We start from the raw sequence: 27,287 nt of genomic DNA, 5'->3' as shown, positions 1-27,287 counted from the left end.
GCGGGCCGGGCCGGGAGGAGCCGGGAAAGGCCGGGAAGGGCCGGGAAGGGCCGGGAGAAGCGGAGCGGGACGGGCCGCACCGGGCCGTGTCTGTGCCGCGCGGCGAGCCCCGGGCCCGCGGGCAGCGCCATGGCCGAGACGATTGTGAGTGCGGCCGGGGGAGGGGCGATGAGGCAGCAGATTCCTGTGGGGCCGGGACGGGGCACCGGGCCGGGGGGCCGGGGCTGGGGCCGGCGGTGTCCGGGCCGGGCAGGCTCCCGAGCGGCGCCGCGGGCGGGTCCCCCGTGGTTTTGGCCCTGGGGGTCGGGGCCGTGATCCCGCGGTGCCGCTGAGCCCCGGGCGGGGGGCTCGGGGCAGGGAGGAGAAGGGGCCGCTCGCTCCGGTGAGCGGCTCCCGGCCCCGTCCCGGCGGGCCTGTGCCCGGGAGGGAAGTTGGGAGAGTGGAAAGGGGCTCCTGCGGGGTGGCGGCGGCACACGGGCAGCTCCCCGTGTCCCCTCCCGTGTCCCCCTTCCCACGCACGCCGCCCCCTGCCCGTGTCCCCGTGCCACACGGGAGCGGCCCCTTTAGAACAATTCGTGTCCCTCCGCTGCCCCTCAACACTCCGGGGACACCGATATTTACATTTCTGCCTTTCCTGCCTGTCCCCGGAGGATTCCCCTGGCCTTTCCCCCCAGAGCTGCCAGTTGTTGCCATCCAGGAGCTCAGGTTTCCCGGGAGCAGCTGGAGCCCCGTGTCTGTCCCTGCTCCCTCACTGCTGGGGCTCAGCCACGACCAGTGCAGTGCCCAGTAACACCAGTTGGGCCGGTGCCTGTGTGAATAACTCCCCCTTGGAAGCTCTGATCCACCCTCCTGAAGGTCTAATTCCATCTCAGAGGTCAGAGCTTTGGCCGAAGGTGTTTTCCTTGGAGCCAACTCCTGCCAAGAGCCAGGAGCGTTGGAACGATTCCCCCCATGTTGGCAGACATCACCCAGTGCCACCCCAGAACTGCTCTCCTGGGTGTTTCCAGGCCCTGTGGAAGATGGAGACAGGAGGGAGGAGTGGGGGAATGTGAGGCTGAGGGCTCAGGGTAGGCTCTGTCCCCCCTCCCCGACTCGGTGTTCCCTCATTCCCAGATTATCCGCGTGCAGTCGCCGGAGGGAGTGAAGAGAATCACGGCCACGAAGAGAGAAACTGTGGCAACGTTCCTCAAAAAGGTACCCCAGGACCCACAGTGCCTTCCCATGGGATGGGGCAGGGCTCCCGTGGCTCTGTCCCGGGGGAGATCCGTGTTTAACCTCCCTGGCAGCAGCAAGGGACAGCATTCCGTGTGGAAAAACACGCTTTGATTGGTGTAGCTTGTGTTGTTCCAAAGGGAAAATAACAAATTTAAAGAAGAAACTCCCTCAGCTTCTCTGTTGGGGCTTCCTGGGGTGAGAACTTCCCTGGGAAGGGCCCTTTCTGGGTTCCTCCCAAAGAAGTGGCAGCAGGGAAGCAGAAGGAGCTATGGGATGGTCAAACCTCCTGCTCCAGGCGGGATCCAGGCCTGGCTCAGCTGTTGGATTTGGGCTTGAATTATTGTTTGGATGTGCTGTGTGTGCCCCTGGTTTTCCAGGATGGGTTTGGAGAGAGCGGGGGAGGGACTGAGTGAGATCTCAGGAGCCCCTCAATGAGGGGAACACGCCGGGTGGGAGCTCTCAGCTGCCGTGGTGCAGCTGCTCTGTGTTCATTAGGAGTGAGCAGTTCTCCATTTGTTCCCCTCCTGGAGTTCCTCTGGAAGCCTCGGCCTGGGGGTTCTGTGCTCCATGACGTGTGTTCCCGAAGGGCCAGGCAGGTTCCCTGGCCCTGTGAGAGGGGAGGGAATGGCAGCAGGTGCAAAGCTTCCCTTTGTGAGTCACTGGCTTTGGCTGGAGCTGTGGCACAGCATTCCCTGACAGCATTCCCACCTGGCCAGGAAAAATCCTGATGTTTTTCAGGGCTGGCTCAGGGACACTCCCTGCAGCCTCTGAGCAGCCTCAGCCAAGGGAAGAGGAGCTTCCAGGATCTCTGGAGCCTGTGCAGAACGAGCTGCTGCTTTCCAGGGCTCAGGTTACCCCAGGGAACAATCGGGCTGGAAAACACTTCCTGCCAGGACAGAAGCACCTGGAATTGCCTGTTGATCTGGGGAAGGCTCTGTCCTCTGGCTGAGCTGGAGCAAAGATGTGTTTGGGTTTGTTTCCTGCTGCAGGGTTTGCTTGGAAGAGAAAAGTGGCAAATTTTCCCACCTGAGGTCTGTGTTTTATCTAAATCCAGGTCTCTCCTACCTGTGCTGTGGATTTTAACGCTGGAATGCTCACCCAGGGGCTGGGTTTGGTGTTTAGGGGGACAGCTGTAATTAGAGAGGTACCAGATTGCTGCTTCCATCCTAGGAATTAACCTGGATCTGCTCCAGAAGTGTTCAAGGAATAAGGGGCTGGAGAATCTTCCCCGTCTCCTGTGGCTCATCCCGGGGAAAAGCAGCAGAAAAAGTCACTCTGGGTGTGCTCAGGGTAGAGTCGAGTCAGGAATTAGCTCAAAGCTGCTGTTAATGTGTTGTGGGATTTGTCTGCCCCCAAAAATGGAATTCTGTGGCCTGAGGAGCAGGAGCTGATCCCTGTGAAAGGGTCCCATTCACGGGGATCGCTCAGTGCTGCAAATCACAGCTGAGCTGACGGGAAAAAACTGCTTTTCATGGCTTTGCTCATGTGACAGCTCTTGGTGGCTCATCAGATTTGTCCTGTGGGCAGGATCCTGTCCCTGACTCCGACCAAAGCCACGGGGATTGCTTTTATTAATAAAGGCCTTTCACTTCAGAATTTAGGGCAGAACCTGTCAAATAGACAAACTTTAAGCACCACTTTTAAACTGATGAAGTTCTCGAGTGGCCAAATGTGCAAATTATTTTTGCTGGGAAGAGGTGTTGGAGTGATTCCAAGTAAATCAGACTAGATCTGAGCTGGGAAAACCTGCCTGGGGACTGAGGGGTGAATTCCATGGGAGAGAGGAGAAAACAGGGGAAAACCAGACAGAGCAGCAGGAAGGGGTTGAGTGAAGCAGCTGGGAGGTGGAGGTGGAGCTGAGGGCAAAAGATCTGCACAGGTGAAGGTGTGGACTGTGGAATTCTGGTCCACACAGGAGGATGGAGTGAGGATCTGCTTGGTGCTCCTGGTGGTGTGTGCTGGTGCAGCGGGAGCAAGAAAACTGGGATAATGGAGAAGTTTCCCCCTCCGGTCACACAGTGCTTGCCTGGCTGTAGCTGAAACTCTGCATTTGTGTTGTGTGAGGCAGAGACAGTTCTGGTTAAGTTGTTTGAGCTCCTGTTTTAATCCATTGCTTGTTTTTCCAGGTGTTTCCATCTCCGTTATCCTGAGCTCAGGAACGGGGGTGAATTGAGCTGGATTGCTGCAGGAGAAGTTCCCCGGGACTGGCTCGGAGCCCCTTTCGTGAGGCACCTCACAGCTTGTTGCTGCTCCCTGTGTTTCAGGTGGCGAAGGAGTTTGGGTTCAGGAATAATGGCTTCTCCGTCTACACCAACCGCAACAGGACCGGCGAGATCACGGCGGCGCAGAACAAGTCCCTCAACCTGCTCAAGATCAAGTGAGTCCTCACCGGGAGGGGGGCTCTGCTCCCAGCTTCCAGAATGGGAAGAATCACATCCCAGGAGTCCCCAGCTTGCAGTGTCCCTCCTGGGACTGGGGAGGGGGGGCCTCGGTGGCTGTGCTGCAATGGGGGGGTCACAGTGACACGGGAGAGCTGGTGGCTGTTCCTTGGGTCACTCCTTGGGGCGTGTCTGCTGTGGGGAGGCTTCATCCTGGATTTCCCTCCCTAGTTCCTGCTTTCCACCTCTTTGTCCCAGCTTTCCCTGCCTTATCCCCCCACTTCCCCTCCTGGATCCCTGTTTCCACCCTTTCATCCCTGCCTTCCCTCCCACATCCCTTCTTTCCCTCCCTCCCTCCCTCACCTGCCTTTCCCTACCTCTTTTCTCCCACATCCTTGTTTTCACTCCTTCATCCCAGCTCCCTCCTCCATATTTTTCCCTCAGTTTTGTCTCCTGGTGGAAGGATTTGCATTTATTGCAAATAAAAACAGGAAGAGGTGGCTCACAGAGCAGCTTCCAGCTGCCACCTGTGTTGGTCTGGGTTAGAATTTGTGCCACATTCCACACTCTTCCATGGTCCAGGAGGTTGGCTGCCTGCTGGGAAGCACCTCCAGCTTCCTGGGTGTTGTCTCCCACACTTCCCACTACCCGTGTGCTGTTTCCCACCCTGCAGGCATGGGGATATGCTGTTCCTGTATCCCTCCAGCCCAGCTGGCTCCTCCTCAGAGACCATGGACACATCTGTCTCCCAAAATTCCCGGCCTGGGGGTGCCCCCCAGGTGGTGGAAGATGAGATTGACCAGTACCTGATCAAGCAGGATGGGAAGATTTACCGGAACCGAGACCAGCAGCTGTAAGTGGGGGTGGGTTGTGTTCCTGCCCGCGGATCCGGGGCTCACCGGAGCCTGGAATGCCATGGCTCAGCCCAGCAGTCAGGAAATTACTGTGGGAACTGCCCTTGGCTCCATCCTGAGTGCCCTGGGGACATCCACAGGGGAAAACAGCCCCTGCCATTGTCCTGGGAGGTTCAGTGGGGCCCTGGTGAGCCCAGGGAGGAAGCAGATGCCCAAATCCCAGGGTTTTTGGCAGGAAGGACTCACTCAGGGCAGCCATTGTGCTGATGGAGGAGGCCCTGGCGCTCGTGCTCCTGGGTTTTGTGCTCCTAAAACACATGGAATTCTCTAGATTACAATAAACACTGTGCATTCTTCCTGGGCAGGGTTAGATGGGATATTGGGAAGGAATTCTTCGCTGTGGGGGGGGCAGGCCCTGGCACAGGGTACCCAGAGCAGCTGGGGCTGCCCCTGGATCCCTGGCAGTGCCCAAGGCCAGGCTGGACGGGGCTTGGAGCAGCCTGGGACAGTGGGAGGTGTCCCTGCCCATGGCAGGGCTGGGATGGGATGAGCTTTAAGGTCCCTCCCAACCCAAACCATTCCAGGATTTGTTGTCCCAAGCAGGAGCACGCTGTGCCTTCCGATCCAGCCACTCCTCCTAAAGGAAAACACGGAAGTGAAGGGAAGGAGTGAAAGTATCCAATGGCAGAGGTTTGGAAGTGGGACTTGGGTTTCTGCCTGCTCACTTTCTGGCTTCCCTTCATCACGTCTGACCTCTCCATGAAACCAGGGAGTCCCTTTTGCTCACAAAAATGCACCAAAGTCCAACTTCCCAAAGCTCTTCCATGCAAGAGGCTTAGGGAAACAAAGCAGCTCCTCTTTGTGTAAAAATAACACAACGAGTGAAATCCACCCAAAATCTACCCTGGTGCTGCTAAAACATCCTCTGCTGGGAGGGGCTTTTATTGCTCAGTGTTAATGGCCCAGCTGGGCCCTGGCCTGATGTCTGCCTTGGTTGTAGCCTTGGGGCTGGAACCCTCTGGAATAAGACTCCCAAAAAGGTTGGAGGGAAAATTTTAAAGGTAGGAATTCCTGCTAAAACAGAATGATTTGCCCTGCCCCGTGGGGTTGTCCTCCATGTGGTTTATGTTCAGTACTGCAGCAATGAGGAAGTTTGTGGAAAATCCTCCCTGACCTTCCCAGCTGACCGTAAATGATGGGATGTCACATCACTGGAGCAATAAAGGCAAACCCACCACTCTGTGGCACAGACATTGCCTTGAACTCGCCCACATTTTTCAGAGGGATCAATGAAGCTGTTCTAGCAGGGAGCCGAGGCCCAGGGGAGGGTGTTGAGGATAAAAGGAGCTGTCTGGGCTGGTTCCTGGCTTTGGAATTGTGGATCAATCTCCAGTGAAGGATGCTGAGTGCTTTAGCAGCATTTAACTCTCCTTTCTGTACATTATCTGCCACAAAACGTCCTTAAAAGCACTCCTGCAACTGGATCCCATCCATTGTTTCCACAGCCCAACCTCCCTGCACCTCTCCTGGGCCCTTCCTTTGGAAACCAGCACTGACCTGGTGCTGGGGGATGTTTTATTGTTGGTTTAGGGTTTTTTTTAAAGCAATCACCACAAGAGGAGATGCTTTCCCCTCTGTAATTCTACCCAGCAGGACTTTATCTGCTCGATAAACACACACTTCTCTGGCTGTTCCTGCCAGTGCCTGATAAAGGATGAACATTTTGGGTGGCTTTTTGTTAAAATCACCCCGCCACGTGGGCTGAAAATTCTTTGAATTTGAAGGGATTGAATTCTTCGATCTTGGAGGGCTGTAAAACCTGATCTGACTTGGATTCCAGTGGCTTTTGGGACAGCTGAGCCCTTTCCCGGGGACACTGGGAGGGTTTGATCCTGGCTGGGACTCTCAGATTGAACCTCAAGCTGTTGCCATTTCTTTATGTGAAATTATCTTGGGGTGACCAAAGTAATTGAAGTCCAACTCAACAGGAGCTGAAGTGATAGGACAAGGGGGAATGGGTTCAAACTGAAAGAGGGGGAGTTCAGATTGGATTTATGGAAGAAATCCTTCCCTGTGAGGGTGGGCAGGCCCTGGCACAGGGTGCCCAGAGCAGCTGTGGCTGCCCCTGGATCCCTGGCAGTGCCAAGGCCAGGCTGGACACTGGGGCTTGGAGCAACCTGGGACAGTGGGATGGGATGGGCTTTAAGGACCCTTCCAACCCAAACCATTCCATGATCCCTCTCTAATATTCCCGGGGGGGGTGGAGAATTGCTCAGAGCTCGTGTAGCTCTTCCACACCAAACTTACTTCAAAAAACTTTTTCAGGCTGATTTCTCCATGATTAGATAAGGTCTCCTGCAGTTTCCAGGTGAAATGAGATTTAACCCCAGTTCTCTCTCTCTGCCCAGGTGTCGCCACGGCCCCTTGGGCAAATGCGTGCACTGTGTCCCACTGGAGGTAAGAGCCCCAGGAAGGTGCTACAGACACACCCCAGTTCCTCCCAGTAGGAACACTTTTCCCAGGAATGCTGCCTGCCAAGAGGTGGCAGCTCCAGGCTGGAATCCTGCCGTGCACTGCCAGAGCTGCTGGTTCTGGGATCACTAAAGCTCGAGGCCTTGGGGCCCCCAGGTTGATCCTGGTTAAGGCTGGTTTTCTGCAGTAATGAGTTGAACAGAAAGTGCTTCAAAAGTGCTCCATTTTCCCTGTGTCTTCACTTTTTCCTGGATTTTCTCATTTCGTTCCCTCTCTCCTGGATCCCAGCACTTCCAGTTTAACCACCTGGCACAAGGTACCCAGAGAAGCTGTGGCTGCCCCGTGCCTGGCAGTGCCCAAGGCCAGCTTGGACGGGGCTTGAAGCAGCCTGGGACAGTGGAAGGTGTCCCTGCCCATGGCAGGGGTGGAATGGGATGAGCTTTAAGGCCTCTCCCAACTATTCCATGATTATCCAGGTTGAAGCAGCTTTAGTGACGCCTCCAAACGTGCTGGGCTGTGTAATTTACGGCACGAAGCAGCAGCCCCCCCTCCAGAGGGAATCCTGGCTGCTCCAGGATGGCTGTTCCCCGCTTCTGGAAGTGCTCTGGGAGTCCTTGGCTGTGCTGGAACAGCTGGGCCCGTTGTTTGTTGTCAGATACTGAAAGGAAAAAGCTTTTTGCCGTTGAGATTCTGATTTGTGGGGCCAATCTGTTCCCAGAGCAGGAGGCCACCGTAAAACTCCCCGTTGTAAAGCTGCACTGTTTGCATCCCAGTAGTAGCTGCCTTGAAAATGAGCCTGAATTTCCTTGATTGCTTCCACATTGGCGGGGTTGAGTGTGGAACATGCATTTGCCGAGGGATCAGGGTGTTATCAGACAGGTGTGTGACCTGGCTCTGCTCTGTGTGGTGTTTTTGGCAGCCCTTCGATGAGGATTATTTGAACCATCTGGAGCCTCCTGTGAAGCACATGTCATTCCATGCCTACATCAGGAAGCTGACCGGAGGGGCAGACAAGTAAGGAAATCTCTGGGTTTAAGGGAATCTAGTTGGAGCTTTGGTTTTTTTTAACACAAATGAAAGTACAGACAGATCTCAGGGTTGGACACGAGGATTGAGTGGCAAACGGAGGAGAAAAGTTAAGTCTTTTTGGTTTATGTCCCCATTTTGTTTCTGTTTTTCCTTTTCCAGTGGCAATATAATTCCTTCCAGGAAATATTCCTGATGGGGGGGAAAGCCAGATGGAAGGAAAGAGGTTCCCTAACTACACCAAGCTCCAAGCCTGGTTCTCAGACTTGGTGGACATAAGTTACACAGAGGTGTAATCTTCTCCCTGCTATTCCTAAATACCATTGAGACTTTTAAAATCTCTTTGGGAGGTGCAACTCAGGTCCATGAGACTTCCATTTGAAGGGAATTTCCCTTTCCAGGAAGTCTTGTGCACATGAAAGGATGATTTGCCTTGGTGCTACAATCTCTTACTTCCTGCATGCTCCATAAATTATTGCTCCAAAAACATTTACTGTGGTAACAGCAGCCTTCTCTTCCCCTCTTCCTTCTCTTCTCCCCCTTCTCATCCTTCTTCCTCTTCTTCTCCCACCTTCCTCTTTCTCTTCCCCCTTTCTCTTCCCCCCTCTCCCAGGGGGAAGTTTGTAGCCCTGGAGAACATCAGCTGTAAGATCAAGTCGGGGTGTGAGGGACACCCTCCCTGGCCCGAGGGGATCTGCACCAAGTGCCAGCCCAGCGCCATCACCCTCAACCGACAGGTGAGAGGAGCTCGGCGACCTGCCAGGGGACCTGGCTTTTAGTTTGGGAAAGGTGAAAAAAGCCAACCAGGAGCACAAAGCCTCTGGGTGTCAGGGAAATCCTGTCCAGATCTTCAGGCCTTGCAAAATGGGCTCCAAAATGTCCTGGGTCAGAATTTCCTCCCAGCGTGAGGACTGCGCTGGCAGCCCTGGTGGTGAATCCTGGTGATTAGTCCTACTGGTTTTCCTCACGGAATCTAAAAGGCCACTCAGGTTCTGCTTGTTTCCTCCTAAATGTCAGTGTCCTTTTACCTGCAGAGGCTCTTGGGGCAAAGGTCCCAGTAAAGCCCCCGAGGTGCTGGGGGTGCTGAGCACATCCCACGCTCCAGCCTGAGCAGGGAGCAGTGCCAAGGGGTGGGAGCTGAGCAGGGGAAGAGGGAGGGAGCCCCCAGCCTCCCCCATCCCTGCTGTGCAGGATCCAGCTCCGGAGGGTGGTGTGTGTCCTGGGAAGGGACCGGAGCCAGCAGAGGACGGCCTGACGCTTGAACTTTGTCAAACAGAAATACAGGCATGTTGACAACATCATGTTTGAGAACCACACAATTGCAGATCGCTTCCTAGACTTCTGGAGGAAGACAGGGAACCAACATCTGGGATATCTGTACGGCCGGTACACGGAGCACAAAGACATCCCGCTGGGAATCCGGGCGGAGGTGGCGGCCATCTATGAACCCCCCCAGGTGAGACCCCGGGCCCTCAGGGGCCGCTCAGTATTGGGGAGCACACAAACACCTTTTTAGGTTGGAAAACCTCACAGGGTATTTCCAGCTGCAGCTCCACAAGGAAAACTGTCCTGAGTGAAAGAGGATATGATTTATGTCCTGAACGTCACCATCCATTGCTGCCCAGAAAGAATTTTAGACCTCAGTTCTGCTTTTTTGTTGTGTTTTACCCTCGGATGGTTTGAATCCGGGGTGACTCTAACGGCGGATTTCGCTTTTAATCTTTCCTCGATTCCTGGCTTTCCAGCAGATTTTGTGCTAGGAAAAAGCAGTTGCAGCCCTTGCTTCAGTTCCTTACCAGCTCTCTGGGAAAAATTAAGCAGCTTAATTAGACAGAGTGAAGTCTAAATGATTTGAAGACAAAATGATGGAGCGGCTGAGGATGGGTTTGGCTGGAGCAGCCAGAATCCCCACTAGGTGGGGCACGGCACCACTCCTCAGCCGAGTGCTCCTCATGTATTTCCTTCCTCCTCATGGTTTCTGCACGGCTGCTGAGTGAAATCCAACGGATTGTCAGTGGAAAAGGAACAAATGGATCCTTGGGAGTGCGGTGTGAGAGCAGAGTGGCACAGGGAGGTCTCTGGGGTGACACCAGTCCATGGTGATGGCTGAGGGGAAGCCCAGACCTCTGCTCCCATCTCCTGCCTCACTGCCCATAGTGGCTGTACTGGCTTTTCCCCAGTTCTGTGTCACTAACCAGTGTCTCTTTGCTGCAGATCGGCACCCAGAACAGCCTGGAGATCCTGGAGGATCCCAAAGCCGAGGTTGTGGATGAGATTGCAGCAAAGCTCGGCCTCAGAAAGGTCAGGATGTGTCAGATCTTGTGTGTCTGTGTGGCAGGGAAGCGGTCAGCAATTCTCTCCAGCTCCATGGGGTTATCCAAGTCCCTTTAGATTACCTAAATCCTGCTAAAGTGTCAGCAGCTGTTACATTTTTAGGTCTAAAACCCAAATCCAGAGGGTTTTCCTGAGCACAGGCCCCTCACAGGGCTGTGTGACTGCAGTAGCAGGAGCAAAACAGCACAAACTCCATCTTCCCTTTCTTCCCCCTCCAACAGGAGCCATTCCTGGGAGCATCTCCGTGGCAAGTGCTAATTGTGCCCAGATGGAGCTGGAGTTGCCTCTGTGCTCTGTTTCCAGGAGCAGGGAATCCCCTTGGGTTGTGGTCCCCTCCTTGGTGCTGCAGGGAGTCAGTGGTGTGTGGGCTTAGGGGTGCGGGTCCCCCTCAGTTCCAGCCTTCCAGTGATCCCATCAGGATCCCCTGGTTTCCTGACAGCTCTCCAACTTGCACTGATGTTTTCCGGTTTGGGAGCAGTGGTGGTATGGTGGGAATGCCAGGAATGGGATGTACACAAACAAGATTTGACTTGCTGGAGAAAACCCGCCTGGGAGAAGGCTCAGTGCAGACTGTAAACATCTGGGGAGGGCTTTGTTCTCCCAGATAAGATCCCACCGCTCGCCAGAGGCTGGAGCAGAACTTCTCCGTGTGTTATTTATTTCCATGTTCTCCCATCAGATATTTTTAATCCATGGGGCTTAACACGTCACCGAGTGCTGGGTGCAGGGTTTGATCTGCCTGGGCTCCGGGGCCGCTGGGATCAGTTCTGCCTTGGAAAGGTTAATGCTGTAGGAGCTGGGATTGGCCCCTGGGCGGAGGGGGATCATCCCAAGGTGCGTGTCCATGTCACAGCTCTGTGGAAGGATTGATGCCAGGGGTTTGGACACATGTCACACAGGACTCGCTCTGAGGTGTGTCGGTACCACAGAAAGCAGGAATGTGCTCTCTGGGGTCGCTGCAGCCTCCAGTTTGGAATGGATCACACTCCAGTGTGAGCTTTCCCTTAACCAGTGTGTGTGAGGTTCAAACTGGGATTGTGTGAGAGGTTCAGGCTGGGGCCACATGAGCTGCTCTGTCACCCACGGGCGCTGGGTCCCGCTCCAAACGCTCCGTAGGAAATGCTGGGGGTGGGAGCGGGTGGTGGCACAGAGGCCTCTTGCAGCCTCCAGATCTTTCCATGAAAAAATATTTCATAGTGAAACCTAATGCTGCAGGTGCCCTGGCTGGCCAGCTGGCATGCTGCTGCTCCTGGAAATGGGATTCCAAGGAGCCCAGCACAGCTGGGAGAGCCATTCCCTGCAGGCAGTGTGCACAGGGCCGAGAGGAGCCAAGAACATCGTGTCCTGTGAGCAGAAAATGTCTGAGCTCTTCTGGTTTCCTCTTTCCTTCTTTTTTTTGTCCTTTTTTTCCTTAAAGCAATGTTCTCCATCCCCCTGTGTAGGTCGGCTGGATATTTACTGACCTGGTCTCGGAAGACACGCGGAAAGGGACCGTTCGATACAGCAGGAACAAGGTGAGATCCAGGTGGGACGCAGTGAATTCCCAATGAATTCCAGCTCCTGTGCCAGGCAGAGAGCTGAACCAGGGCTGCAGGTGACACTGGAATTCCTGGGAGATGGGGTTTTCCAGGCACTTCTGAAGGAAAACAAGCTGGAACCCTTGGAAATGTTAGGGATTGAAGTGTTTGGGGAGCAGGCAGAGCTGCTGGAGCCCCTCACGCCCCTGCTTTGAGGAAATGGTGCTCATAGAATTGTGGGATAGTTTGAGTGGAAAGAGACCTTAAAGCCCGTCTAGTGCCACCACAGGTAGGGACAGCTTCCACTGTGCCAGGCTGCTCCAAGCCCTGTCCAGCCTGGCCTTGGGCACTGCCAGGCATGAGACAGCCACAGCTGCTCTGAGAACCTGTGCCAGGGCCTCACCCTGCTCACAGGGAAGAATTTCTCCCCAATATGCCATCTATCCCTGCCCTTTTTAGGGTTAAGAAAACTTCAGGGAGCGGAGGGGGATGTGAGGGGACAAACCCAGTGAGCCAGAGTGACTCAGAGGATGTTCCCATGGGCTGGGCTTTGTGACACATACGTGGCTCAAACTTCGACCTCCTCAGCTTCCTGTCCTTGTAAACCCAGTGATATCCATATTTGGAAAGTGAAACTTGATTTTTCAAACAGAAAAAAGGTGTGTAGAGGTGGGTGGGACTCTCTGTGGGACAGTCCTGAGCCAGCCCAGGGCTGGGGAGCTGACAGGTCACATTCTTGTCCCGGGCTCCGCAGCAGCTTTCCACGAAAGCGTGTTTTCCTGGGGTGTTGGTCGTTTTCCTTGGCTGCAGCCCAGGGAAACAGGTCTGGGCTACGTCACCTTGTCCTTTCGCTGACTGGAGTCCGTGCTCTCCCCTCAGGACACGTATTTCCTGAGTGCAGAGGAGTGCATCACAGCTGGCAACTTCCAGAACCAGCAGCCCAACATCTGTCGCCTCTCTCCAGATGGGCACTTTGGATCCAAGTTTGTCACAGTTGTGGCTACAGGTACTAACTGGCCTCAGCCCTCTGGGCTTCACCTGAATTACCTCTTGTTAGTAGAGGAATATGCCAAAAATCACAGGTCCTGCTCGCCATCTGTCCTATTTAACAAGGGTTTTACTCTATCACGCTAAAATACTTTCTCATTCTTTGTCTTATCCTCTCTACAATTATTCACTCATTATTTATTTACCTGTTTTTCACTCTACAGCTGTTTAAAGGGACTTATTTGAGGCTCAGCCCCACCTCTCAGACCCAGAAATCACTCTCTGCCTGCAGCCAGGGCAACAACTGTTGCTCACTTTTTGTTTCAAATCCTTAAGCTCCAGATTCTGTTGCCTGGAAGCAGCAGTGCAGAAGCACAACACTCCAGATCCTCAGAGTTATTGATTAGTTCCTCCTTCAGGAGGTTCAGGAGGGATCTTTACCTCCCTCATGGTGCTGTCAGGGAAACCTGTCAGGGAAAAAAGAAAAAATGTTTGGAAACATTTTTTTGGCTGAGTAAAACAGAAGCTCCTGCAAAGTGCTTATGGTTAAGCCCTCTGGTCTGAGCCGTTTTCAGGCAGTCTCCAGAGGCACCGTGGATGGGCTGGGCTGGGAGGGGGGACACTGGCATGTGCTGGGAGGGCTGGAGTGCTCCCAGATCACTCTGTTCTTCTCCATGGGATGACACATGTCTTCATTTAAACCTTCCCTGGAGCAGAATCGCTGGTTCTGGCTCTGTTTAACACAATGAAAAAACCCTCATGACTTCCAAATAACATCCAGAGTGAAAAGTGAAAGTGAGATGGGACATTGCCTGCCCTGAGCCTGGCTTTGTAAGGGTTCCCAGGGCCTTTTTTCAGTGAAAAAGCTCTTTTTTCAGTTAACAGGCCCGTGCCTGTACATTCCAGACTGCTAAACGCATCCATCTCTCATTAAATATAGATCTGTATCTCTCTTTTTCTATATATATATTTATTTAATTTTTTTTTAAACAAGGTGTTTTACTGAGCAAACACACTGTGTTCAGGCCTTCCCCCGTCCTGGTCTATGTTCAATTTCTCAGAGTGTTTGTTCTGGAGCAGTGAGTGATTGAGGTTACAGATCAAAGGGTAGAAAAGGAATATTTCCTCTTTGCTGTTCCAGCTAATTTCATTCTCCTCTGTTCAATCAGCCCAGCAGGTTCTATTTAAACACTTGAGTCCCTCTTTTTGTGCTGCAGAAATGTATTTGGATAGTTTGCCTCAACTTTGCCTTTAAATCCTCCACATGGATTGATTCCTATCCCCTCCTGAATTCCTAGCTTTGGAAGTAGTAACGTTTTCCTACCATCTGCCTCCCTCCTCTCTTTCCAGTTGTATTCCAGTGACACATGACCTGATGTTGCTTACATTATCCAAATGGAAGCGCCAAGCATGTGATCCTTCCATGAGCCAGGCTCTTAATTCCCACTTTCCATGTCAGATTTCCACCAAACCATCCAGTACAGGCTGAGAAAACACTGTTCAAGCCTGACATGACCAGGTGATCTGCAGCTCAGGGATCCTTGGGAGTGAAACAGGCCCACAGGAGCTGCAGGCCTGGCTTTTGTTTGGAAAAGGAGGAGATACCTGCAGGGTAGTGGGAGGGTGATGCTGTCAGAGCCCCCAAAAGGGCAGCTGCTCCTCCTCCTTAGAGCTCCTGGCAGAGCATTCCTGATGTTCCCTGGGCTCTGTGCTCTTGGGATAGTTGTGGAAATGTGTGTGACTACAAAAATGTGGAGTTTAGAGGGAATTCTTGCCTAAAATTCTTCCCATGCAGCAGCACCAGCAGCTTCACCTCGGTGTTCATCACTGTTAGCCTTGTGTTTAATCATGGAGTCTTGGAATTGTTAAGGTTGGAAAAGGGCTCCAAAATCATCGAGTCCAACCTTAGTGCTGCTCTTCCAGTCGTTTCTCTTGGAGTTACACCAGGGAAATCACCCCTGTGCAGGATTTTCAGGAAGAATTTCTCCATAGGAAGGGTCGTGACGTGGAGTACCCAGCCCTGGAGGTGTCCAAGGATGACACCGTGGGGATAGGCCACAGCTTGGACTTGTTGATCTTGGAGCTGTTTGCCAGCCTCAGTGATCCTGGGATCTTTAACCATCCTCTCCTCTTGCAGGTGGTCCTGACAACCAGGTGCACTTTGAGGGGTACCAGGTGTCGAACCAGTGCATGGCCCTGGTGCGGGACGAGTGCCTGCTGCCCTGCCGGGACGCGCCCGAGCTGGGCTACGCCAAGGAGTCCAGCAGCGAGCAGTACGTGCCTGATGTCTTCTACAAGGTGAGGCCTGAGGGCCTGGGCAGCTCCGGGATGTGCCCCTGGATCCAAGCTCTGATCCTGAGGAGCAGCAGGGAAAATGTGCATCCAGAGTGGGTCCAAAATACTCAATTTCATGGAGTCGTGGAGTGGTTTGGGTTGGAAGGACCTTAAAGCTCATCCCATTCCACCCCCTGCCATGGGCAGGGACACCTTCCCCTACCCAGGTTGATCCAAGCCCTGCCCAGCCTGACCTTGGACACTTCCAGTGATGGGGCAGCCACTTCTCTGAGTAAACTGTGCCAGGGCCTCACCCTGCTCACAGGGAAGAATTCCTTCCCAATATCCCATCTAACCCTGCCCTCTGGCAGTGGGAAGCCATTCCCTCTTGTCCTGTCCCTCCATCCCTTGTCCAAAGTCTCTCTCCAGATTTCTTGGAGCCCCTTTAGGCACTGGAAGGGACTCTCAGGTGTCCCTGGAGCCTTCTCCAAGTAAATATCTCTGGGTGAATATCCCCTCCTCTGGACTCGCTCCAGCACCTCCATGTCCTTCCAGTGCTGAGGAGCCCAGAGCTGGAGGCAGCTCTGCAGGAGGGGTCTTGGAAGGACATGAGGTGTCACTGCTGTCCCTGCCTGCTGCACTTTGGGGTTGTTGGTGATGGATGGAATGTTATTCCCTTGCCAGTTGTTCCTGGAGCCCTTCAGCCCCTCCCATGCCTGCATGGCCGAGTTGGGAGCTCAGGATCAGACTCTGCGGATGCTGATAGCTCTGCCGCTCCAGCCCAGGGCTCCTGGTGCCCCATGAGCAGGGATAGAGGAGTTAATTAATGCCACTGCTCACTGGCTAATTAGCCATCCATCACCCCATTAGTTATCTCCTTCCTGTCCTGTCTGCTCCTGCTGCCTGTGGTAAAGCTGTCCCTTAAGGAGCGCAGGATAAGGAAAGCTGCCTTCACTTGGGAAGAGTGTAATGAGTGGATTGTGCTCCAGCAACGGGAATGGAGCTGGTCAGGGTGTTCCTGCATGCCCTGAACCTGGGACTGGGACATGCTGGTTTCCACCCCTTAGTGCGAGACTGCTGGCTTGGCTTGACCCCACCTGGAAACAAGGAACAGCTCTGGGCTGAATCCAGTGCTGGGGAGGGAGAGCAGATGGAATCCTGCTCTCTCTGGGCAGGCAGCTTCCTCCTAGGAGCTGATAAGCCGGGGCCGATTACGATCCAGCAGAGCCGGGTGTGCAAAGGTTGGCCCCGAACGTGAGCAGGATGAGATCATCTCCTGGCATGCCCTGATGCTGCTCCGGAGCAGCCCGGGCTGTGCCACACTCGGGCAGCCTCGCAGGAGGTCCTGCAGGTCTGTGGCCCACATGTGGCCCACCCGGGGTGCTGGGAGCAGCAGGAAGCTGGTGGGTGTTCCAAGAAGGGCTTCACTCCCATCCCTAATCTGAAGCAGGGAGATAAACAAAATGGGAACGGATGGCTCCAGCCTTCCATGGAAATTTCCATCAACCACTGATTCACTGGATCGGGCTGCAGCTGATTTCATGTTTTAGAGCTTCTCTCCCTAATTGCCCTTTTCAGGGAGTGCTCGAGGATGGCCCTGCCGGGTGGGATTCTCCCTCAGCCTTCAACGGGTTTGGCTCTAGGATCCCTCAATTATTTTTGAATGTTCTTAAATCTATGGAAAGCTTAGTCACTCCTGGCTTGGGAAACCTTTGGGGTCCCATTAAATGTGCAAGGCTTGAGGTCAGAGACACTACCTCATCCTGGGATGGTAACAACAGCCGTGTCCGAGCCCCAATGAACTCCAGGAAGAGCAGGAATCCAGCAGGATTCCGGCATGGAATCTTTGGGGTCCAGCACCTTGCTCTCTCTTTGTCCCCAGTCTGTGATGTGGGGGTTCCCCTCTGTGCCAACCCCCCAGCCGGTTTTTGGGGAGAAAGCTGCACTTTGGAGTAGTTGCTGTTTTCTCTGGGACTGCGCAGAGAAAAGTCCACGTGCATTCCCATGCAATATCCAAGTATTCATCTGAAAAGCCCTTTAGGATGAAAGGAGCTCTACAAATTAATTCTAATTGAATGAGGACCAGGAGGCCAATGTTTGGGGAGTGTGGATGTATTTATAGAACAGCCAGATGTGAGGCAGGACCCGTGGAACTCGGATCTGTCCGAGGGCAGCGCGGTGGATTCACCTCCGGCTTGCGAATGGGAAAAGGGGCTGCTTTTCTTCCATGGAAATGGGAAAACTGATGGCACTGGCATTGTCCTGCGGTTTTCCTGAGCCTGCAGCTGTGTGATTTCTGTATTCCTTTACCATTCCCTTTATGTTGGCCCCTCGCCTGCTGCTCCGAGGAGCCACCCCCGTGGAGTAGGCTTTGGACTCGTGGCTGTTGCTCTCCTGGCCCGGGAAGGGAGAGCTGTGCTCCAGTGGGGAACTTGAGGGGTTTGGGGACTGTGAGAACAAGTTCCTTTGCTCTGAGGGGCCTCCCCAGGTAAGATTAGCCAGGAGGAAGAACAGATCCCTCCTGGGGTGTCTGGGAAGCATCAGCGCTCAGCACTGGTTCCAGCTGGAACGGGGCACAACCAGCATGTGCTGCTTGGCCAGCTCAGCACATGGAGCTCGGGAAGGAGTCCATGACGTGGAGACACGGCCCAGGTCGGGGTAAAGACCTTGTGAGTGAAGATGATGATGTTGCAATGGCCGCTTCACCCAGTTTCTGAGCTGGATGAGGGTGAGCCCAGCTGAATAGTCCACACGAGCATTTTCCATCCTGCCTTCTGTCCTTGAGCAGCCTCCTCTGTCCATCTGGTTTTAGAAAACAGCTGGATTGATTTGGATTTCACTGAGAATGTACCTTGGGTTGATATTCAACACTGGGCGGGGTGCAGCTGAGGGATCCCTCCCTGGGGCTGCTGCACCCTGTCCCTGCTGTCACCTCCTCCCAGTCCACTGGCCCAGGACCTCTTCGGTGCTGAACTGCTCCACCATTCACTTCATCGGCTGAGGGAAGAGATTTCTGACGTTTTACAGATGCTTTAAAACTCTTGGATAATTGGATTTGGGGGCTGGCTGGCTTTGTCTCTTATCACAGGTATTTGTGACAGCTCAGCGCAAACACGATGTCATCATCATCCTCGAAGTGAATTGTATTTTACAGCTGCCTTATCCCCCCAGAGGTTCTTTGGGATGGTTTAATGTCCCTCCAGAGTTTCTTTGGGATGGTGTAAGACAAAAGCCCTTTACAAGCGTTGTGCAAGAGCCCTTTGCCCTCAAGTCCCACACGAGCTCTGAGCTCTCACTGCAGCTGAGCCGTGTCTGAGCCCTGGCCTGGCACCAGTGACACATGTCCCATCCCTCCCTGGGACAGCCCTGAGCCAGGGCCCTGCTTCCATTAGAGCCCAGCGGGACCTCTGAGCCAGGCTGTCCTACCATGGCACTGGAAATCCTCTTCCCAGGGGGAGCCAGGCTGCAGGGAGTGTTCACTGATGGGGAAGGACTTCCCTGGCTGCCCTCCCACTAGCTCATGAGCCGCCTTAGCCTTAAATGTCCTCCTCTGGGGAGGAGGATGCTGGATTAGCTCAGCAGGAGTCTCCTGGGAAGGGTTTCAACTCTCCCTGACCTGTCACTTGCTCTTGGAGAAGTCGCTTCGTTTCTGCGCCTCAGCCGCGCTCCCCGTGCGAGGGGCAGGACTGCCCGGGAAAGCGCCTGGAAGTCAGCAGAGGGAAGAGCAAAGATGGGATTTATTCACACATGGCAAGGACAGATGGCTGCCGAGCTCCGCCGTGCCTTCAGCAGAGGGAGCGGGTCGGGAATATCAGCGTGGGATGCGGGATGCTCACAGCGTGGGATGGTGACAGCGTGGGATGGTGACAGCGTGGGATGGTGACAGTGTGGGATGATCACGGCTGTCCTGGGACACGGATCCGGAGCCTCCCTCCTGGCTGGCAGCTCCCCGGGCTCCTCACTTGGCTGCTCCCCTCACCCTCCATGGATAATCCTGAAGCCACCCAGGAGTCTTTCCATCCTGCCAAGGTGTCTGTCCTTTTCCCTGTTCACCCTCATCCCAGTGCAGCTCCTGCCTCCAAACAGTGGCTGAAAGGCTCTAATCCCAGCCTTGATGCAATCTCCACTGGGATGATGCATTGTCCAGACCCTCCAGGCCTTGCTGCTGGATTTTTGTCCTGGAGCCAAACGCTTGTGGCTCCATTAACCCCTTCCTGACCTCCCTTTGGAGCAGGCGCTACTGGGCTTTGGGGGTCTCAGGCTGCAGCAATAGCAGGGCGCTCGGAGGGTCCTGGTGATGCCAAGCTCAGGATAAGGATCTTTATCCCAACAATCTCAATTTGATGTTCATTAAGGCCTTTAAAAAGTAATTAAATGATCCATGGTGGTGGGAGAGGAATGCTGGGGTTTGGGGGGGCTGTCCTTGCAGGATCAGGGCATGTCCTCGGCTCGGGGGAGCGAGGTTCCAGTCTGTGGAGGCCTCAACAGCATGCCATGAAAAAGCAGGCATTTAACATGGAAATCCCCAGAGGGGGAGATTAAAGCCAACAGGTGCTGGAAAAATGTTTCTGCATATTAGAACTTAATTAGATTGGAAAATGAATTCCAGATGGGCTAATTATGCATGAGTTGTTGCAGGTCCCTTCATGCAGGGGCAGGATTGTGTTTGGGAAGCTGATTGGATCTGATTCCTGCCTCTTGTGGTATCACTGAGATCTAGAAGCAGGTTGGCTCTGGGGTCCTGTGATCTCTCAAAAAAGGCTCCATGGCTCCTCCTGCTCCTGTCGAGCCGGAGAGATCTGAGGCCACAACCTGTCATGTGCGAGGAGCAAAGATCCTAATCAGGATTGCCTTTCAAAGGAGCTTCAAAGACTGGAAGGGAGATTTTTTTTACAGAGGGAACAGTTCCTGGGGACAGGGGGGGCTTGTGGAGGGGGTCGGGAAAGGGGGCTGTGCCTGGAGGGGAGCAGCATGCCGGAGCCTGCTGGGGCGAGGTCTGACTGGCAGAGGGATGGTGCTGGCTGCTGCTCCGCATAGCTGTGCTGTGTAAACACCAGGGAGAGCGGGGGAGTGGTGCTGGAGTGGTGTTCTCCGGGAGAAAGCATGGCTGGGAGAAAGGGGAGGGAGTCCTGGAGTCAGCCGTGGGCAGCGTGTCCCTGCATGGTGCTCCCCGGCTCAGCCCATGGAACGCTGCTCCCATCCCACGCGGGAAGAGTGGGACTCGCAGCCTTTGGGGGTGGCAGCTCCGGGTCCAGCTCCCGCCACCGAGAGCCCATGGAACGTCCAGTACAACGTCCCTGACCGGGAATTGCGGGCGTGTGATTTATGTGGGGCTCCATGAATGATTTATACCACGTTAAGTGATGATTTAGGGAGAAAACACAGCCCCCTCGTACGGAATCCTTAATGAAAAGTGTCAGTTCTCCGGGATTTATTTCCGAATCGGTGTTTGAACCCGGCGTGTTTGACATCAATCACGTCTAATTGTCAGGTTATGATTAATGAACATATGCCGGCCGTTTGTCTCCCTAATTAAACTTTATGTTCTCTTCGTCTGGCAAAGCAAAACAAGTTTACGCCGTGGGATGTGCTGGTTCCAAGGGTCTGGGTGTGAGAAAGTGCCCGGATTCCCAATTCCAAGATGAAGAGTTGGCTGAGGGTCTCCTGGATTTGCAGAAAGGCGGGTTTGCCTCGGCTGAGGAGGCAGAGGTGGCCTGTCCCTCTCTTTAGGATGGAGCTGCTTCCTAAATGCCATTTAAAATCATGGAATCATAGGATATGTGGAGTTGGAAGGGACCCACAACGATCATGGAGTAGAATCCCACCTTTACAGTCCCTGGATAATTCCAAGCCTCTCTCTAGTGGGAGACAATCCCAGGGTGGTTCATGACCCCACACTCTCTTGGCTCACAAGGAAACAGAGATCCTGATCTCAGAGATGCTGGAATTACAGAGATCTCCAGCCCCAGGGAGCAGCAGGGAATTGGGCAGCCCTGAACCACCCATCCAGGTTCTTTTCTGTACCCTCAGTGATCTGCCAGAGCTCAGGACTCTGCATGAGCATCTCCAGGGCAGGATCCCTTGGGCTTCACACCACTTCTATGCTGAGGAATAATCCAACTCTTTTTCTTTCAGGACATAGACAAGTTTGGGAACGAGATCACTCAGCTGGCTCGCCCGCTCCCGGTCGAGTACCTCATCATAGACGTGAGTATTCCCTGCACATGTGGTCAGAGTGGAGCAAACTCCTAACCCACCTCTGAAATTCCCAGTGGAGGTGATTCCTGAGACAGATTATCCTCCTCTGCCTGCTGCTGCCAAGCATTCCTAGCAGGGAGGTGGCTGCCCTGCTCCCTGGGGTCGGTGTGCTGCCAGGGAACACATTTGTTTTCCAGGAGAGCACTGCCTGGTGCCTTATCACGGCTCTGAGCTGGCCCAGAGCCATGTGGCCAGGAAGCAGCAGCCCCACAGACCCATGTCCCGGGCACTGCCTAATGAGGAAACTCCAGAGCAGCAATTAGGGATCCATCTCCTTCAAGTGACTCAGCAGGTTGTCCAGAAATGCCTTTTCTTGGAGGAGGGAATTCGCGCTCTGGCACGGCTTGGCCGTAGCAGAGCTGCTGCCAGGCACGGCACGGCTCAGCCCCAGGGCTGGGAAGCAAAGTTACGGCGTGGAAGGCAGGAAAGCAAATAATTGGGATGCCAGATGATATTGCTGGAGTTGGAGGTGGTGCCAACAGCCATTAGATCCACCTGGAGCAGCCTCTCTGGTCCAGCTGCCCCTGGCACAGGCAGTGCCAGAGCACGGCAATTCCTGCAGGAGTGAAGGCACGTGTTCCTGGGATACCTGGCATGTCGCTGGGATGAAAACAGAGGGGTGGAATGTGCATTAGGAGGTCCCTCCCAGGACCTCCCTCCAGCAGCAGCTGCCTGGCAGAGGGCAGAGCTCTGCCAGGATCGCCATATCCCAGTGACCTGTGCAGAGAGGGATGCTCTCCATGGCGTCTGTCAGGACCAAACCCATCGTGTCCCTCCAGCTCCCTTAGAAAGGGAGCCAAGGGTGTGGTGATGGAATATCACTTGAAATTAAATTAAAACCCATCAGATCCCTGCAGAGTCCCTCACTGTTTGGCTGAGCTGGCATCAGAGCTGTGGCTGTTCTTGGCTATCTGGACTTGCTTCCCATATCCCACTGGTCTCTGATCATCCTTCCTTGGATTTTTTTTTTTTTTAGATTACTACAACTTTCCCCAAGGATCCAGTCTACACTTTTTCTATTTCTCAAAATCCATTCCCCATCGAGAACCGCGATGTGCTGGGAGAAACTCAGGTGAGGGGCGATTCCTGATGGAGCCGGGTTCCACAGGGATGGGCTCTGCCTCCCTCGTGCTCACTGACATCTGCAGAGGGACAGCTGTGCCCTCAAGTCACCCCTTCCCAGTTCAGCTTGCCAAGGTCCTTCCTGCACGGAGCACTGTCTGCATGCCAATGCCGACTGCCGGCCGGTGCCGAGCTCCCGCCGGATCCGTGATGGGATCAGGGCTCCCTGTGCCTGCCAGGCAGCTCCAGCCCCATGCTGACAGCACAAACCTGCTGAGACTGGGGTGTGTTCCTGCTCCCAGAGTGCTGCCTTCTCTTCCTGGATGGAATCTTTAAGCACAGAAAGCTGTTCCTGCAAGAAGCCAGGGCAGAGGACGGGGAGGAAGGGGCTGCTCTGTCCTCTACTCCCTCTTTTCTGTACGAACAAGGCTGGAGTTGCCTGGCTCCCCCTCAGCACCTCTTGGATCTGAAATCGGCTCTGTGGGTGCTGGGGTTGGTCAAGGGGAGCTGCTGTGGGTCCAGAGGTGTTTTTTCCTGGAAGTTGTTAGCTGGGATTCAGTCAGGCAGGCGGGGGTCTGTTTTTGGAAATGTCCCTGCACATTGCAGACAATAGCCAGAGGGGCAGGAATATCTGTTGGTGGATCCAAATAGGAATTGACTTCCCTTCATTACTGTCCCCTCTCTCCAGGACTTCCACAGTTTGGCCACGTACCTGTCCCAAAATACTTCCTCCATTTTCCTAGACATCATTTCCGATTTTCATCTGCTCCTCTTCCTGGTCACAAACGAGGTCATGCCTCTGCGGGTACGTAACGGGGCAGGGAGGGTCCTGTCCCACACCATCCCCCCCCATCCCAGGGCCCTCAGCCCCTCAGGGGTCCTTCAAGTGGGTGGAGGTGACCATTTCTGCCATCCCATGTCCCTGGGCAGGGCCTTGTGCTGGCTCTTCCTGGCCAAGCTTTTGGGAGAAGGTTTAGAGAGTTCTAAAACCTTTTTCAAGCTCTAAGCACAAAGCCCCTGAGCTGCTGGGAGCACTGAGGGGGGTGGTTGTCCACATGATCCCAGAGCCAACTTGGCTGCAGCTCCCAGAGCTGGAAATGTTTTAAAAATTATCTCAGAATCAGGAATTTGGTGGGAACAGTAAGGAGATCAGAGCCCCCAGAACTCAAGGCCAGCAAGGTCCTGGCTCTGCAGCTCTGCTGCTGCCGTTGGCCGGGCACCGGGGCCTGGCGGCTGCCCCGGCACCACCGGAGCTTCCCAGGGAGCCCCAGCTGGGCCGTGTTTGCCAGAGGCTGCGCATGTGTGAGGCAGCCGGGATGACCGTGGGCAGCTGGAGATCGGGATGCGGGCAGGGATGGGGGCTGGAGTGATCCAGCATGGAGGGTTTGCACCTCTGGGAGTTGGGATTGGCCGACAGTGGTAGGGAATACCTCCTGGAAGCAGAGGAAGGGAAGCTTTCGGGTGTTGGGGTCTGTCTGAATGCTGGGGGAGCAGAGGGATAAACTGGGGCACCCCAAGGATGTCGGGCATGGGGGAACAGCTCAGACTCAGAGTCCTGCCTTGCACTGGAGGGGGTCCCCAGTGCTCATTTCCCACCTGTGACTTCCAGGACAGCATCAGCTTGTTGCTGGAAGCCGTGAGGACCAAAAATGAGGAGCTTGCACAGACCTGGAAAAAATCGGAGCAGTGGGCGACCATCGAGCAGCTCTGCAGTAAGAGGGGGGTCCCTGGGGCAGGGCGTCCCTCAGGGAAGGGGTCCCTTGTCCCTTGGCAGAGCTGTCTGGGGGTTGTGTGGAACTGCTCCCAAGCTGTCACAGAGGCTTCTGGAGGCTCGTGGGGAGGAAGCTATTCCTTGGTCATGGGATCCTGGAATGGTTTGGGTTAGAAGGGATCTTAAAGCTCATCCATCCCACCCCCTGCCATCTTCCCACTGGACCAGGTTGCTCCAAGCCCCATCCAGCCTGGCCTGGAGCACTTCCAGGGATGGGGCAGGGCTGATGGGGGGGCTGCAGGGTGGGATGTGCAGCGGGATCCCAGCACTGCCCCGGGCTCTCTCCCGCAGGCACGGTGGGGGTCCCGCTCCCGGGACTGCAGGAATACGGCGCCATGGGGGGCTCGTCGCACGCCGTGGCCGCGGCCATGTGGCCCTGCCAGCACTGCACCTTCATGAACCAGCCGGGCACGGACCACTGCGAGATGTGCAGCCTGCCCCGTTCCTAGCCCCGCTCCTGCCTGGAGCGGCCGGCGCGGCGCCTGTCCCTGCCCTCTCCTCCCTTCAGCTTCCAGCCCGGGCTGTGGAGCTGGGCACGGGGGGCTCCAGCCCCCCACTTACTCCTCGCTCCCTTTTGGGGGCTCCCAGCCCGGACAACCAACGCTTTCCTCAGCCCGTGCCTGGGCTGGCCCCCCACCACCCTCAGCTGCTGCCAGCCTGCCCTGGGGGAGTTGGGGGGCTTAGGGGGCTGCCTGTGCCCGCTTCCTACCCAAGGGGAGAGGGAGGCTTTGGCATCTCCCTGCCCACAGCTTTGCTCTCATTCCCTGCCTGCCTGAGTGCCTGGATCCCGACAGCTCCGGCACTGACCGGCCCGGCGACACGAGCAGGTGGCTGTGACGTTCCCGGAGCAGGACAGGCACCCCTGGACACCGAGCATGGGGTGGGCACGTGCCAGTTCGTGGCTTGGTACTGCTTGGTGAGCTTTGGCACCCCGTGGGGGCTGCGGGAGGGGTGTCCCCTCCGGGTGCCGTGTCCCCCCGCTGCACACGGTTAGGCTCCCAGGGAAGGGGTGCGGGGCAGCCACGTAACTCGGGCACCCACCTCACCTCCATCGTGCCCTGGGAGCCAGTTGGTGCCTTCCCACGTCCCTCCGGAGCGTGTCCTGGCCGGAGCTGAGGCTCAGCGGTCTTGCCCCCCAGCCTCCCTTCAGCCCCCCGCTGGGGCTGCCCTGGGCACCGCTGGGCAGGGGAGAGGCAGGCGGATGCTGGAGGGGCTCAGCCCTCCTCTCACAGGGCCTCTGACCCCCAGGCCCATCCTGGAGCTCCCCAGCCCTGGCTCTGCGGGCTCTGGTTCAATCTCGGGGGCACCGGTTCCAGCGCTGCCCTGTGTCCCCTCATGGGAGGGGTCCAGAGGCCCTGTCCTGCTCCAGGACAGCACTGCCCAGACCCTAGCGGGGCAGGGACGCCCAGCCCCCTGCCCCTCGCTGGGGCTTTCCAAAGGCTTCATCCCAAGGCCCGGCTCCGGGCTGCGGTTGCTTTTCCCCTGGGTGTGCTGGGGTTTGGGGGTGCAGCGCTGGGAGCGCCCGGGCCGGGCTGGGCTGACCCAGGCGTGGGGGCTGCAAGTAATGTGGAATAAAAGCACCTCAAACCAGAGCCTCCTGCACTCTGTCACCTGGCCCGGCGTGCTCCGCGATCCCAAGGGGAATGGGCGAATGTTGCACCCCAGTGCGTGCCTCTTGTGGTCCCTCACCCGGGCCTGGATGGGGCTGGGATGCTCTGTGTTCCCAGTGGAATCTGGTCCACCCTGTGTCCCAACACTGTCACCTGGGATGGGGCTGGGATGCTCTGCATTCCCGACGGGAATGGGGAAACACCGTGCCCCAGCGTGGTGCCACTTGTGCTCCAGTCTGTGCCGGGATGGGGCCGGGATGCTCCATGTTCCCAACTGGAACAGGGGCACGCAGCACCGTGCCTCCTGTGCTTTGTCACCTGCGGCCAGGCAGTGCTCCGTGTTCCCAGCGGGAACTGGGGGACGCTGCTCCCCAGGGCCGTGCCGCCTGCACTCCATCACCGCGACGGGCCGGGGTGCTCCGCATTCCGGCCGGGCCCCTGTGTCCGGGCTGGTGTCCGCGGTCTGTTTGCAATCAGCCCCGGAGCCGCGTGCGGCCGGGCCCGGTGCCAGCCCCAGCCTGGAAAAGGGGGAGCGGGAGCCGCGGGAGCCAGAGCCGGGGAGCGCAGCCCGGCGAGCGGCCGCGGGAGAGGGAGCGCGGAGGCGGCTCGGTGCTGGGGGACGCGACAGCCCCGGGGACGCGGGGACACGGCCCCGCCATGGCCCGGCTGCTCCCGCTCCTGCTCCTCGCCGCTCTGGGCTGCGCAGCCAAGCCGTGCCGGCGGCCGGCGGCGGGGGGCGATGGAGCAGACGGTAATTCCCGCTCTCGGGACCCCCTTCCCACCGGGATGTGGGCACGGGCAAGGGCCTGACCGGGCAGCTGCCCTGGGTGTGGGGCCGGAGGGAGCCCCGGTGTGGGGGGTGGGTCCTGTCCGGGGCTGGAGGGGTCCCAGGTGAGGGGCTGGGCGAGGGTCTTGCCCTGGGTGAGGGTCCTGCTCCTGGGGACTGCTCGCCGTCCCACCGCGGCCCCTCCAGCCCAGAGAGCCTCGGCGAGGGGCTGCGCCAACCTGACGCTGGTCCTGGACAACTGGAAGTTCGCCATCACGTCCCAGCTGCGGAACCTGCTGCTGTCGGACCACCAGACCGTGCTGCCCGACTACGGCAGGTGAGGGGCCGGGGGTCCCTCGGGGGAATGCCACCCGCCCTGGGGGGGGGGGGGTGGGATTTGGGGGTCCCTGCCCTCACGCCGCTGCGCCCGCAGGATCCCGGCGCTGTCGGGAGCCCTGGACGAGCTGTACCGGGATTTCCGCGCCCTGAAGGAGCAGCTGGGCCGGCTCTCGGATCGCTTCGCCCACCTCGAAGCCTCCGTGGAGCAGCTGAGCCGGGCCCGGAGTGCTGCAGCCCCGCCGCGCCGGGGAGGGGTCCTCCAGAGCCCCCGCAGGGTCCCCGGGACCCCGCAGTGAGCGACCCTCGCCCGGCACCGGGGCGGGGGCGGCGGCCGGGGCTGAGCCCGGCGGGGGGGAGGGACAGGGGCAGCGCCTGGGGGGCTCGGACTGGGGGCGGCGCAGGCATCACTTGGGGAGGTGTCAGA

At 56.3% G+C, this 27,287-nt stretch overlaps 2 protein-coding genes across 2 annotated transcripts; both read left to right on the top strand.

Moving 5' to 3' along the window:
* On the top strand, positions 1 to 25,740 carry LOC121672475 (nuclear protein localization protein 4 homolog). Its single transcript, XM_042045128.1, has 17 exons — positions 1 to 144; positions 1,114 to 1,194; positions 3,480 to 3,592; positions 4,267 to 4,446; positions 6,856 to 6,904; positions 7,839 to 7,933; positions 8,559 to 8,682; positions 9,222 to 9,401; positions 10,160 to 10,246; positions 11,722 to 11,793; positions 12,676 to 12,802; positions 14,921 to 15,081; positions 21,193 to 21,264; positions 22,292 to 22,387; positions 23,066 to 23,182; positions 23,987 to 24,089; positions 24,440 to 25,740. The coding sequence occupies exons 1-17, from the start codon at positions 130 to 132 to the stop codon at positions 24,595 to 24,597; spliced, it is 1,830 nt and encodes a 609-aa protein (XP_041901062.1). The 5' UTR covers positions 1 to 129; the 3' UTR covers positions 24,598 to 25,740.
* Positions 25,741 to 25,791: 51 nt separating this feature from the next.
* Positions 25,792 to 27,223, top strand: LOC121672477. Its single transcript, XM_042045131.1, has 3 exons — positions 25,792 to 26,509; positions 26,732 to 26,861; positions 26,958 to 27,223. Exons 1-3 carry the CDS (start codon positions 25,792 to 25,794, stop codon positions 27,157 to 27,159), a joined length of 1,050 nt encoding a protein of 349 aa, XP_041901065.1. The 3' UTR covers positions 27,160 to 27,223.
* The last annotated feature ends 64 nt before the right edge of the window (positions 27,224 to 27,287 follow it).

This window comes from Corvus kubaryi, unplaced genomic scaffold, assembly GCF_017639235.1.
Source record: "Corvus kubaryi isolate FWS band 111438036 unplaced genomic scaffold, C.kubaryi_AGA036_p1.0 62567, whole genome shotgun sequence".
Lineage (NCBI taxonomy): Eukaryota > Metazoa > Chordata > Aves > Passeriformes > Corvidae > Corvus > Corvus kubaryi.
This window is presented reverse-complemented; position numbering and strand designations above follow the sequence as displayed.

What these genes read in the sequence shown, in the direction of transcription:
- LOC121672475 (XM_042045128.1), top strand. An exon ending in CCATCTATGAACCCCCCCAG is followed by an intron (nt 9,402 to 10,159) that starts GTGAGACCCCGG and finishes TCTTTGCTGCAG; the next exon opens with ATCGGCACCCAGAACAGCCT. An exon ending in TTCGATACAGCAGGAACAAG is followed by an intron (nt 11,794 to 12,675) that starts GTGAGATCCAGG and finishes CTCTCCCCTCAG; the next exon opens with GACACGTATTTCCTGAGTGC.
- LOC121672477 (XM_042045131.1), top strand. Translation starts at nt 25,792, where the DNA reads ATGGGCGAATGTTGCACCCCAGTGCGTGCCTCTTGTGGTCCCTCACCC. An exon ending in GGGGGGCGATGGAGCAGACG is followed by an intron (nt 26,510 to 26,731) that starts GTAATTCCCGCT and finishes CGGCCCCTCCAG; the next exon opens with CCCAGAGAGCCTCGGCGAGG. An exon ending in GTGCTGCCCGACTACGGCAG is followed by an intron (nt 26,862 to 26,957) that starts GTGAGGGGCCGG and finishes CTGCGCCCGCAG; the next exon opens with GATCCCGGCGCTGTCGGGAG.